The sequence below is a fragment of the Aspergillus thermomutatus genome (assembly GCF_002237265.1).
Source record: "Aspergillus thermomutatus strain HMR AF 39 chromosome Unknown NODE_29, whole genome shotgun sequence".
Lineage (NCBI taxonomy): Eukaryota > Fungi > Ascomycota > Eurotiomycetes > Eurotiales > Aspergillaceae > Aspergillus > Aspergillus thermomutatus.
Window position 1 is genome coordinate 72,355 of NW_020798077.1, and position 13,662 is coordinate 86,016.

The following is a 13,662-nucleotide window of genomic DNA, read 5'->3' on the forward strand; positions in this document are numbered from 1 at the left end:
GATAATAATAGCCTTGTAAACAGGAGCCTACTCTTGTCATCAATCCTCGAAACAGTTGTCTCGACGACTATGCGCATGCACACAGCCTGGAGCAAGAGAGAGGCTCAGATGGGGCCATGAACAGAGTACATTAGTAAGGCTACAAACACATGGACGATCTCTGTTTCATGTTAATCATTACTGTAACGGGAATTTCGCCAACAGACTATGAATGATCATCTAAAATGCCCAGTGGTGCAGTCAAAATGCGGTCAGTTTCTTGAGACTGATTTTGTACTGGGGTTTCCATGCTTATGGATTGGAGTCTGCGAAATGGACCAAGATATGGATATCGCTAACCAGTCAAGCTGTGGTTTTCCCATATACTTCATGAATACGATAGATGTTGTAACCACCATTTGTTTTTCATCCATGACTTGCACTCACCTTGGATTGACTTGATTGATGATAGGCCAGGTCCGTGGAGCCGAGGGAGAACTTGAAGCTCATCAGCGCCTTGAAACGATAGCCTGTGTTCCTATACCTGCTATTTCTCATGAATCTAATTTCGGACTGTTCTTGTTAGTTCTCAAGAGTGACATTGAAGGAACCCCACAAACATCTGGCCGTGACGAGGACGTAAGAGAGTGCATACTCTTGTTTCTGAAGCACTCGTTCAAATATCATACGTAGTCTATTCAAGGCAGAGCGATAGAGATGAGAGATGAACTGCAATCTCTCGAACAAGGTGTAACAGTAGGATTATAATGTTGTATAGACTTAAAGTAGTCGGCACTTGCTTCAGACCCTGGCCAAAAAGAAATTAGACCAGGACGCCAAGTATCTTCCCCTCACAAATTTCTCAATGTGATTGAACAGTTATGGGAGACTAGGAACCTCCTGGGATTGGCTTGTCGCTTCACGCGATCAATGATTAATCGCTCTGCAGAACTTGAAATTGCCGAATCTTGCTATACCTTGTGGAGACTCATCTCAGTTCGCCTGGGGATAGTCGCAGATAGATGCGAGATATATGTCAGGAACAGAGAGCACATTCCTCTTTCGTCTTAAGCCGCTGTTTATGTAGATTGACCAAAGTCATCGAATCCAATCAGACACGCGTGATAATCTCTGCAGCTTCGTCTTCATCTCAAAGCGAGCATCAACCAGGGCCACTCGGACCCGCCCATCTTAGGCTGTCACTGTAACCCATGGGGCTGGAGAGTCTCAACTCATAGCGAAGAGTTGATTGCGCTACGCGAACGGAGGCCCTAACTGAGCAAATTGTGATCGTCCTCCGGATGAAAGAATGAAGTGACGGGTATATCACACTGAAACTGCTCAATGGAGAATGGGAGGCCCATGTAACCCAGTCATAGGCAAGTAGAGCTTTTTAGTTACAATTCCCATGCCATGTGCCTGCATTCCTTCTGCCCCTGAACGCCGCAGGCATGGCTTTGTCAACGGTCTCAATGGGACTGAGATGTGCAACAGTCGAGATGTAACCTGGAGGGAGTCTCCATCTTCAGGATTCCCGAAAGATTACCCTCATGAGCTTGGTGAGGGCCAAAGGTATAAGAACAGAGCAATCGACGATAGCGATGTGCATCAATCACCAAGTCTCTCAAACAGCATCCAACTGAAGACAAAGAATCTATCGCCTAGCAATAATGTTCAGCAAGGTCGTGCTTGGTTTGCTCACTACCAGCCTGGCAGCAGCTCATATGGAAATGAGTTGGCCTTACCCCCTTCGCAGTCGATTCGACCCACAGACAACTGATATCGACTATTCGATGACCAGTCCTCTTGATAGCGATGGTACCTCATACATTGACCATATCAGGCTGAATCAGTGCATGTCTAACAAGTGACAGGCTCGAATTTCCCCTGCAAAGGATACCAGACCAATACTCCCTGGCGTGCAACCGCACAGTATACCGCTGGTCAGACCTACAACATGACTCTAAGCGGCTCCGCAACTCATGGCGGTGGCTCTTGCCAGCTCTCTCTGAGCTACGACAATGGCAAGACATTCAAAGTCATCCAGTCCATGGAAGGTGGATGTCCCCTTGTGTCCAGGTATAACTTCAAGATACCTGGGGATGTCGCTAACGGCCAAGCCCTCTTTGCTTGGACTTGGTACAACTTGATCGGCAACCGCGAGTTGTACATGAATTGCGCCGATGTGGTTATCAGTGGAGGTGCTGGCAGTCCAGCATCTTTTGAGAGTGCCTATCCAGATCTCTTTGTTGCGAATGTCGGTAATGGTTGTTCCACTGTTGAAGGAAGGGAGACGGTCTTTGCCAATCCAGGTGATCAAGTCATTTATGGTGGTAAAGTCACTCCATCAAGCCCTGCATTTCCTATTTGCCCTTGAGCAGATGAAAGTGTTGCCGGTTCAGAGTCGAGATCGAAGATTGGGATTGTACATAGTTTAATTGATTGATTGCTGAATGCGAGGGATCTGTACTCATCTACTGATCTGGATACTCTTCCACCGGCTGTGTAACAATATTCCTGTTCTTGGTGTGATTCCAGCCATATCAGTGCGCCTCTTGCACCACTAATGGGGTCGGAAATATTGTTTCTATTCTTGTTTCCATTGACGACACTGACGACACTGACGACATTGGGTTGATGACAGCACACAACAAAAGTCTTCCATTTTTCTCAACAGATGATCAACACCAAGCAGAGATCTGATTGGACAAACCGAAAATGGGGCATCAGTGAGACAAGTTCCAATGACGTCAAAGCTGCCACAATGGCTTCAATACTCTCCTGAACGTTTCCTGTTTCGGCTCTCCAATGCGGTTAATGATCGTTCCGGCAGCCCGAATCTAACCTGATCAAGAAAGGCACACCGGGCACGTGGGCGGGTCCCGATAAGCGATTATCGAACATTGGCCAATCAGGCATTGACGAGGGACTCCGCCAAAAAATTGTCTCCACCATCCACCATCTGTTAAGTCTATGAGACTGGACTCTTTGACCCTCCAGCAGCATGATCCAGATTCAGTCTATTGAATATCCACTCATTCATATCTGATCGACCAATTGAGCCAAGCCGCTAAAATGTTTAGGAGAGAGAGCCGTCGACGTCATTTTCTTTTGCGTGATCAATATCCTGTTATCCTGTTCTGGCGACTTTTCGTCGCCACTTCGAGGACATATTTGACCAAGATGATGGCCCCAGATATCTGCAATCAATTCGTTGTGACTTCCATCCACCAATCCCAAGACTTTGTTCCCAGTTGCTTGCCAGACTAAAACAAGAAACATGCCTAGCACAACAAGAAAGATTGTCTGTTTTTCAGGTACGCAAGCTCCAGCAGTTCAGCACAAGCTTTGGTCCCTGTCGATCTTATACTTGTCTCAGACTTCGATGGCACCATCTTTATGCAAGACACTGGCCATATTCTCTTCGACAACCTGGGATGCGGCACGAAGCGCCGGCAAATACTAGACGAACAGATCAAGACCGGCGAGCGCTCATTCCGTGATGTGTCCGAGGAGATGTGGGGATCTCTGCGAGTCCCGTTTGAAGACGGGTTTGATGTCATGGAAAAGGAACTCGAAATCGACCCTGGATTTCAGGAGTTTCACGAGTTCTGCATTGCGAACAGCATCGATTTCAACGTGATCAGCGCAGGACTCAAGCCCATCTTGCGCAGAGTGCTGGACACGTTTCTGGGAGAACAGGCAGTAAGTCATTACCCAACTATCCAATGATTGAATGAAGTTTGCTGATCAATCTGCGAAGTCGTCAATCCAGATCGTTGCAAATGACGCTGATATCAAAGCGGACGGTTCAGAATGGAAACCAATCTGGAGACATGATACAGAGCTTGGCCATGACAAGGCCCTTTCGGTCCAGGAAGGTCGCGCCGAGGCCGCCAAGTATTGCATTGATGGCCAAATCCCCCTGATCGTTTTCATTGGCGACGGTGTGTCTGATCTTCCTGCTGCCCGTGAAGCCGATGTTCTCTTCGCGCGCAAGGGCCTTCGCCTCGAGGAGTATTGCCAGGAAAACAATATTTCGTACATTCCTTTTGAAACATTCGCGGACATCAAGCGGGAGATGGAGTCGATCATGAAAGAAGACCAGGAAAAGACCAGGGGCGAGGGAACTCCAGCTCGGTTCAACCCACGTGCCAACATGTGGAGGAGGGTTTCCAGCAAGCAATCTGTATGTCTCAAGCCCTCGAACCATTTCTGCTTGAAGGCATTTACTAATGAAGTCGACAAGGTTCCTCAATTCGTCGCAGCTACTCCTTCGAAGGAAGAAAAGATGTTCCTCTGGCCGGACAATTTCACGGAGTACCACCCCAAGACAATTCAGGAGAATGTTCCCGCTTAAGGGTATTAAGGAAACTCAATGGGGAAGAAGACATGCCACGATGCAGGCGTCATGGTAGCAACTTGGGAGAGGAAACTAGAATCATAGATTGGATATCATGATGATTGTATCTAGATTTAAATCTTTATATATATGCTGTTGTTTATACCCAAATAAAATCAGTCTGATGCGATTTTCATAGCAAAGCTGCTTGTTCAGCAATATTCACTGTACACAAAAGATTTCCTAGGTCCAAAGGCTCGCATATGGCCGGTTTGTGTCTTGTGGTCTGGACTAAGCAGCAAAGGAGAGTCTATTCAACAACAACAACTTCTAAGCTGGACGGGAATGCCTATAATCAAGGCATAGCACTACCCACCCAATTCAAATGCTGTCGTGGCCACTGAGGAGAATCCCCCAAGACATGGCTATAACTATTTTGATATACATCGTCAAGGAAGTGAGTGGTTCCTCGCCAGCCATAAAAGATTAGCAAAGGCACTGGCGACCGCTCGATTGGCTGTTGGGTACGTTGTGTAGAAACGTTGGCATCCTGTACTGGTTATTGGCCACAATCTAAGGTACAAGGTTGGGGTCCGGGAACCTTGGGCTGGTTCAACCGTTGAGCTGCCTGAAAGTTTATCGGATGGAAAGTTTATTACTGGCATTACGCTAAATATGCTTCATTCAAGCGATTCAGTGTCTGTGGAGCCAACTCCGTGTGATGGTCCGAAGGGGATGGCCCAGGTGCTTTGATCCATGGATGTTGCAGATCTCAAGAAGTCTTGGTGGATGAAATCTGAGGATTCACAGCTTCACAGGAGTAAATTTCAATATCAGCTTCCGTCCCTTGGGCAATGAAATAAAAGCATGATCCTGTTCAATGCCTTCATCATCGACGATAGACGTGGTATAGTTGGTGTAAACTGCAGCCATGACAAGTTTGATCTCTTCAACCGCCAGCAGATTCAGTCAGCCTTGCATTCACGACTTTGCTGCAAGGAAAGGGCAGAGAGAGGAACGGGATCTGTACCTTGCAAAGCAAAATTACTACCCAGACACATTCTTCCGCCACTTCCAAACGGCCAAAAGAGTCTCCGCATATCGTGAATTTTTCCAGGGCCTGGTCCTAGCCAGCGCTCTGGCAGCCACTCGAAAGGCTGAGGGTAAACCTCGCTAATACGGTGCAGAGTATATGCGGATGAACTAACTTTGACTCCCCCGGGGATGCGATCGTATCCTTCAATTGCTATACCTTCTGGTGAGAAAGGGGTGACTCTTGGTAACGGGGCAGGCGCAGGCGAGTGCAATCGAAGTGTTTCTCTGACAATGGCATCCAGTAAAGAGAGAGAGTCTATAGCGGCTGGTGATGGTAGAATTGGGAGGCCCTCATTACTCGACTCCAGAAATGAATGTCTCAAAGGTGGCGTTAACGTGAGCAGTTCTTGACGAAGTTCAGCTTGCAGCCGGGGCCGCTGAGAGAGCTCCCACATCATATACACGAAGGTGATTCCTGTGGTCTCGTGTCCAGCAACGAGATGATCGAGAAGTTCTGATGCAATTGACAACTCTAGAGGCCGCTGATCTGGATGCTTCTCCAGACCCTGGCGGAGCTGGCTGTACACGACCGCATTTGTGGCCACCGGCACTTCATTAGGATGCTCGTTGCATTTCACTCTGCGGCAGAGAGACAAACACCAGCTTTCGATGAAGCCCATATACCGCTGTTTCAAGCTCAAGTACTTGAATCTTTCGTACTCCACCAGCCATTTTTCCCATCCTGGAAGATCGAAAAGAAAAGTCGTGCTATTGGCCGTGCCAAACAGATACGCAGAGGTAAAATCCATCCCCACGGCCTGAAACAGCGGCAAGACGTTGATCGCCTCTCCTTTCTCTGCAATTTCTTGCAGAATAGGGAGAAGCCTCTGCCAAAGAATGATTGGCGAAATATTGCGCAGATCCACCGACTCCCGCAGATATGACTTGGAGTAGATCTTGCTCAGCATGCGCTTCTGTCGCGCATGAGAATCGTTGGGTAACATGCCCACAAGATTATCCGTAAGAAAATTGACAAAAGCATCGCGGTAGAAGAAATGTTTCTCGAAGGCACTGGTATAGATGGTATGAAGCCCTCGGAGTGAATTGACGCTCAGCTCATTGGGTCCCAGGCGCACGACAGACCCATGCTTGCGATGAAGGTTGTAGATGGTCAGAACCTCCTTCCCAGATCGCCGCTTTCTTTCAATCCAGTAATCTGAGATAGGAGCGGTGAAATGCGCATTGGGGATCTTCGAAAGAGGTGACAGGAAGTATGGAACAATCAGGAATTTATAGAGAAGCAGCACCAACGAACTGCTGGCGGCGACAACGATAAGAAGGAACATCTTCAACGTCGCACGAAGACAAAAGTGCCTATGCACTGGATTTCAATCTATCAAGGGATCAATCGCATATTTAAGAATGGCCCATGCCCCTCCACTGTGTAACACTAACACTCAATATGTCGATCATCGGTGAGACTGGGAAGCAAGGGACTGTTAGCGTGAGTGTCACTACTATGTAGACGCTGTCGCCACGAGGCTCGATCGCCAAAAACTCATATCTGAATGGGGACATTCGACAAGTACGCTCCACCATCTGCATGGATCACATCTGACCTTCCTATTTGAGGTCTGGTGATATCAACTCCAGATCCTAGGGTCCCATGTGCTAGTCTAACCGTGCGAATTGGGCAGGAAAGAGAGGAGCAAACAAAGGAGGTTCGTTGCCAAGTCTCAAAATGCAGAAACGAATCACGCACCATCGGACTGGTATGATGAATCTTGGACTATTGATGGTATCGAACGCCATCTGACTGTCCGTAAAAACTTGCTCAGATGCTTGCCAGAGAGCTAAAACAGTAAAAGAAGAAATGCAGTCTGTTCCTTTTCAGAACAAAGCCCAAAGTGATAACTCCAAAACACCATGGGAATAGTATCATGCAAGCTTCATTACTTTCTTAAGATCGTGAAGTGAAACTGGTTTGACCAAGTACTCATCAGTTCCGGCCGCGAGAGCCTGTTGCTGCATAGAAGCAGAAGCGACCCCAGTAATGGCCATTATTCGAGAGGGTATGAGGCCTTGTTCCTTTTCGTACTCTCGAATCTTTCGCGTCGCAACTAAGCCGTCCATGACTGGCATTGATAGGTCTGAGAAAGGGATATCAGATACTTTACCATGAAATTATGAGGGATGATGTGCTTACCCATCAAGACGAAATCAAATCTCCGGTCAGACTCCTTGTATTTATCCAACGCGATTAGGCCATTAGAGGCGGAATCGTAGCTGCATCCGATCTTACGCAGGAATGTCACGAGAATCTAGTGAATAGAGATATGTCAGGACATTGCAATGCAGAAGTAGACATCGAAAATGAAGATGCACAATCTTACCTTGAGGTTGATGTCATTGTCATCCACGATTAGAACATTTACATCGTCTGGCCGTTTGGACGATGCAATTACCAAGGACTCAGGAAGTGGATCAGCTAATGTCGTCTCCACTGCGACCTCTGAGATTACGACTTGTGAGCTTTTCGACGTGTCTGAATAACTAGCTTCTGCTTCAGACATCTGAGAGCGAACTGATAATGCAAAACCAGTCTCGGAAGTAGACGTAGCATCATGCACGCATGTTTCAAGATGATCGAGAATGACCTTCATCGCTTCTTCGATTTTCCGAGGCCTGAGGGGCTGAGGTATGTAGATAACATTCCCGGACAGATTTTCGCTGGTAAAGAGTGGCATTCTGCCGCAGAGGACGATAAAAAACATCAAGCCTGTTTTTACAAAGATTCCAGAGGGGACCCGACCATCCACCAGAACTTCCTTGAAGGTTGCTTCCTCCATGACCGCAACATCCCCGTGCGCTTTTTCAACAGATTCTGCCAAAGTGACTTGCCAGCCAGGCTGCGCCATGAAGATTTTGCCAAGAGAGCTCTGAATAGAAAGTTTTCTCTTGGCTTCTGGACTAAGGATGCCGGTAGGGACTTCTCTCAAGGCCGGATACCTGTGGAAATTGATCAAGCAGACCTGGACTGGACCGCTTGACGTTTGTGACTGCAAGGAAATCAAACCGTCCCTAGATTCAGCAGCGCCGGGCTCAAGTACTCGAACCGGGACGTAAACATCAACCTGGGTGCCAATGCCCAATTCACTCTGCACATTGATGTGACCCCCCAGTGATGTAACGAGCCGGTGGACAATACTGAGTCCAAGCCCGACACCTTCTGCCAGGGAATCTTCCTGGGCAAAGGGAGAGAACAGCTGATGTTTGAGAAAATCCGGCGCAATACCACGGCCCGTGTCGGTGACAGATAGATGCGCAAGAACGGTGCGCGTATCAGACTGCATCTTCGCCTTCGACAGGCATATTTCGACGAATCCGACTTTGGTCCATTTCATAGAGTTGCCAAGGAGATTCATAAGAATCCTTCCCCACGCACCAGCCACTGACTGTACTCTCCAGGTATGAAGCTCTTCGATTCGTATTACAACAGTCATCTCGTCACTGGAGGCCTGCCGGCCCATCAGGTCAGAATGGGCAGTCATAGAGGGAACTCTACCCGCAAGATGCGTAACCATCTCAGGCGCTCTTCTTCCCGTGTATAGGATGTCCGCAATCTCCTCAACCAGAACATCAAGGCTGAAGACGGTGGTGAGATTTGTCAGATCGGTCTGCGAAGCATCTGGATTGGAGCTCTTCAATGTCGTTAGATTGTTAATTTTCGAGAAATCCAGGCTATGTGTCGATTAGCGAAGTTGATTTCGCGTTGGAGAAAGCTTGGAAAGCTTGATATCACTCACAGATGGTTCATCGTGTCTAATAGAGTGAGACCACACGTCTCAACCATCTTCGTCATGTCACGCTGCGTGGGCTCAAGCGGAGACGCGTGCAATAGTTCAGCACTTGCTAGGATTCCATGCAGCGGAGAGCGAAGCTCGTGGCTGAGAGAAGATATAAAATCAGATTTTGATTTTTCGGTAAAGGCCCACACTATCCGAGAAACCTCCGAAATGATGGAATCGCCAAAGGCTCTGAAGTAATGTAGCTCTTCCATGCCCAGGGCACGGTCGCTGGTGCGTGTCCAGACCAGCGTGCCTGCCAGCCATCGCGATTTGTTCCAGTCCCACAGGGGGAAGAAGAGCACGGAATTCGCGCCTGGGAGGTACTTGGCCAGTCGACGTGAGATATGCCGAATGATGTTCATAGCAGCGTGGGCGGTTTCGCAATTCTGGTCATGAGACTTGACCTTCGGCGACAGGTAATCATCACAATCGGCCCCGGCATCTAGGTTCAAGATTTGGCCAGCAGGAAATGAAGCGATCATGGCGTTCAGCAGATCTTCCGTCAAAGTCAACCCGCCCTCCAGTTCTAGGAGGTTCGACTCTGATCCGCTGGAAGCATAACCCAACAGCTCACACAACCTTTGCGATTCCTTTGACAGAGATCCCACGCCTGGCAGGTCGAGGGGAGTAGGCAATGAATCAACAAGAAATTCAGGGTTTGCGGTTTTGGGTAGTGGCTCCCAGTTTCCAGCCTCTCCAGCTGATGCCCTATTGAGAGTTAGATGAGCCTGATCAACAGAGGGTAAAGACTGACACTCCAGAATTGCTTCGGCACGCATCGAGAAAAAGCACTCCATCGAGATCCATAGAGTCCCTGAGGACAACGCTGGCCCGGGAAAAGACCATAGCGACGCGTTCGGACATAGCCACACTTTCATTTGTCACAGACACCCGCGGGAGACTTTTCTGGCCGTCGTCAATCGTGCTCGACTCCTCGGGAACGAGCGCGTCTGCTATCTCCGTTTCATCCGACGGGGTGGCTGATGATATTCCCGGATTGGGCGGAAAGAAAGAAGTTGCCTCAGATTGCTCGGATTGAGGAAATATCGGTGATGTTTGATCGGTAAAGTCTGTCGAGGAATATTGTTCTGTGCTCAAAGCGTCGGCTAGACTCTTGTCCCGGTAGAAACAGGATGAGATCCCTTCGTCAAATCACACCCTCGATAGATTTCTCGTTTGAATTTGTATTTGGCACCACAGCAGGGCTTGAAGCGTCTGCGGGATCAAAGTCCGCATGATCCTTGACGAACTTAGTCAATCCCTTCACCAAATTCTCTGCCCGACGATGGCAATTCACTATCCGAACGTTTTCGAGGTGCTGCGCTACCGCATCAGCTATCTCCCGCAGAGCATCAACTTCATCATTGCCAAACTCGGCACGGGGCTGGTTGTCTACAACGCAGTATGAACCAAGCACGTAGCCTGAGGGACTGTGAAGAGGTACTTCGGCGTAGAAGCGCATATGAGGCCAGTTGACTACATAAGGCCTGTCCTTGAACCTTTCTTCTTTGGCAAAGTTGCGGACAATGTAGTGTGTCCGATCCGCGCTCATGTTTGCTCGTCTCGGTTACGCCTGATGAATCTCGCCCCGTGAACAAAGCTATGGCATGAGGGCAGACTCCCCAAACCAGGTCCAGCGTTCGGACACCGAGATAAATTCCATCGTCTGGGGAGTGATGATCCTTATCCCGCAGGGAGATTGACGCAGTGGCTTCCGCGATGATATGCTGATTTTCACCATCGATAATTGAGACGAAGGATCTATTGCAACCGAACCGGTGAACGCCAAGTTGTGCCAGAGCCGTGAGTGTTATATCCGACGAAAGGCATACGACGTCCAGCTGGGCAGATTCGCTCTGCTCACGCTCTGTTGACTCATCTTTCGTGTGCGATCGGAGTCCTCGACCAATGGTACAATAATATCTGTTGGAAATTGAAATGAACTGTCAGTGATGTTGTGCTTTTGCGCTTTTGGTAAACGATCGGCGACGGAAGGATGAGTGATCAGCGAACCAGCCAAAATGCGGCATGGGAGCTTTGATAACTTAGAAGTTAGAACAAGGATGACAGTTTAAGAACTCACCTTGACAACTCTCTAATCCGTTCTCGCTCATCGTCGGATGGTGGGAGCTGATGAAGGCCTGAAGAGACCATAATTCAGGTTGTGCTCTCTCAACCGGCTGGAGGGATGGCCATATCTCCAGCTCCGAACGGAATGCGACTTGCAATATTGGAACTATTTGGGAATATGGCAAGGACAAGGGATTTCGTTCTGCTTTTTCTGGGGCAGTCGTTTTGGAGACCAACAGGCTAGCAGCCGCTCTGACAGAATCTGGATTGCAATCTTAGGTTGTATTATTCTTGCTTTGGGTGCCCCGCAGTGCTGATTTGATTGGCGACAGGCCGAAGCGACTCTTCCCTCGGCCCTGGAGGACAGAATGGTCGAGACTCTTCCAAGTTGTTGGGAGATCGCCCCTCGGAACACGCGGGGCACCAGGAATGACTTGGGGGACGAACTCATCCAGAGAAATCATTGAAGACGGTGAGGGATTGCCTCATGTTTTTCTGGTGCAGACAATCGTGCACGTGATTCGGCATTACCCAGTCAACAAAACAGGAGACAGCTATAATTGGTCGCAGAGACAACTGTGTACACTTTGGATAAAGGAAATCTCCCCTGTAACCCAGCCTCAGCGATATGCATGCTGCGCGGATCCAGGACGGTGACTGTATGTTGGCTGACGCCTACTCGGCAATGAGGCCGCGCTTCTCCTTACGTCCCATGAAACTGAAATACCAGGTGGGCTCGTTGTGTGATATGCGGCAGTCCCTGTCATAGGAATCCTTCCATGCGTTATGAGACCAATAGTCATCGTCTTTATTTCCCTCGACCCTAAGACCCTTGGTACGATCCATGCAGTCCAGGCATAGACCATCAAAATAACTAGCAACCCGCGAGATCGCACGTTGGACGATGACCTTCCCGTCAAGCCTGCACTCAAAACACGGACTTTGACGTGATTGAATACCCGAAGTATCATTTGAAGAGACAGCATGAGCGCGAGTTTTTGCCCCGTCATATTGTCCCAATCGGTCAAGCATGTCAGCAACACTTGCTTTGGTGCTGCTCATGTCCAGCGGCGAGACCTCGATGCGTTGAAGTTCCTTGAGGTAATCAAACACGGTTCGCTCTTTGCAGGCGCATGTTGCGACATCGACAATCTGATTGACACGGTTGAACAATGCTTGGTGTAGAATCGTGCGAAGGCGACCTTTCGCGGCATTCAGCTGTTCTGCGAGGATACTTTCATCAGCACGACGACTTCAAGTTTAATCCGACACTATTACGCCGGAAAAAAACTTCATGGCAAAGACTGCTAGAGACTTACGGATAACCCGAGGGCGCAGGTGCATTTGCAGATGATGAGTGGGGTTAACTTCCATGATATGCCGATGCTCATTGTAAGTGATGAATCTAGTCAAGTCCTGGAAACCCACAGCGTGATTGAAGGCATAGCAGGGAAAGAGCAATTGGGCCCAAATTCCTCGAAGAACTTCTTCCCACTCTCATTCCTCATCTCCGTATACCAAGCGACGAACCAACTCTTTAATTCTCGAAGATCGGAGCCGTACTTGTCCCCAGCCATGATAGTGTGCCAAACTTCTTCGACCGAGATAGTCTGCTTGGGCAAAGCGTCGGTTGTGGAGTGAAACTCACGAAGCCAGAGCTCCATACTTCGAACAGTGTCTTCATTCAGGATGACACTGTCCTTTTTGGGACCCCAGCGGCCATCAAACATGGCTCTAAAATACTGACTGCGTTCTACGAGAATGCCCTTTTGAACTTTGACGGACGCCGTTCGCACGAGCCTGTTGGCCCCCGCCTGGCCAGCGTCGTTACCGAAGCGTTCGTCTTGCCTGGTTGCGGGGTCGAATTCGTTAATGTGGATAGTGAAGTCACTGGCGACTGAGACTTCAATGTCTTCATGTGGTACTTGTTCATCAGTGAAAGGCACAGCCATCGTCTCTGATTGCAGTTGTTAGCCTTTGACGCTCTACTTCTAATACCATGCTATCACTCATATTGCCGAGGGGGCATCCATGAGCCACAGATATCTGAGGACTACCATGGTCTTCTCTCTCGAACTCACCAGAGCAAACAGAAACCTGAAGTCGATTGACAGGTGAGGCCTATCGAAGCTAGTGGGTAGGTGGTGTTATGGAGGTTGGTTGAAACTCGAGATCAAGTGAGGAGAATGTGTTGTCGAAGATCGAAATCAAACAAAAGGAGAGGCTGCAAAGTGTTGGTAGCAGAGCAAACAAATCTCTGTGGGGTCTGCACAGTGTGCTTGTTTGGCATCCCAGCTTGGAATCCAGCAGTGACCTTAAGATTCAGGTTGAATGAAAGGCATAGTTCTCTAAGTATAACCAGAAGATGGAAGGCAATCCAGATGAACA

General features: G+C 48.7%; 4 protein-coding genes across 4 annotated transcripts; 1 reads left to right on the top strand and 3 right to left on the bottom strand.

Annotated features, from left to right (window-relative positions):
* Positions 1-1,649: 1,649 nt before the first annotated feature.
* Positions 1,650-4,339, top strand: CDV56_107179 (uncharacterized protein; the record flags this gene model as incomplete). Its single annotated transcript, XM_026760798.1, has 4 exons — positions 1,650-1,797; positions 1,854-2,312; positions 3,359-3,684; positions 3,743-4,339. The coding sequence occupies 4 exons, from the start codon at positions 1,650-1,652 to the stop codon at positions 4,337-4,339; spliced, it is 1,530 nt and encodes a 509-aa protein (XP_026617092.1).
* A 947-nt stretch (positions 4,340-5,286) lies between these two features.
* CDV56_107361 (cytochrome P450) lies at positions 5,287-6,702 on the bottom strand (the record flags this gene model as incomplete). The annotated part of the gene is made up of 1 exon (XM_026760980.1): positions 5,287-6,702. One exon carries the CDS (start codon positions 6,700-6,702, stop codon positions 5,287-5,289), a length of 1,416 nt encoding a protein of 471 aa, XP_026617093.1.
* A 592-nt stretch (positions 6,703-7,294) lies between these two features.
* On the bottom strand, positions 7,295-10,756 carry CDV56_107446 (hybrid sensor histidine kinase/response regulator; the record flags this gene model as incomplete). The annotated part of the gene is made up of 6 exons (XM_026761065.1): positions 7,295-7,506; positions 7,563-7,677; positions 7,750-9,097; positions 9,163-9,912; positions 9,959-10,310; positions 10,363-10,756. The coding sequence occupies 6 exons, from the start codon at positions 10,754-10,756 to the stop codon at positions 7,295-7,297; spliced, it is 3,171 nt and encodes a 1,056-aa protein (XP_026617094.1).
* Positions 10,757-11,949: 1,193 nt separating this feature from the next.
* Positions 11,950-13,226, bottom strand: CDV56_107643 (uncharacterized protein; the record flags this gene model as incomplete). Its single annotated transcript, XM_026761262.1, has 2 exons — positions 11,950-12,526; positions 12,703-13,226. The coding sequence occupies 2 exons, from the start codon at positions 13,224-13,226 to the stop codon at positions 11,950-11,952; spliced, it is 1,101 nt and encodes a 366-aa protein (XP_026617095.1).
* Positions 13,227-13,662: the final 436 nt, after the last annotated feature.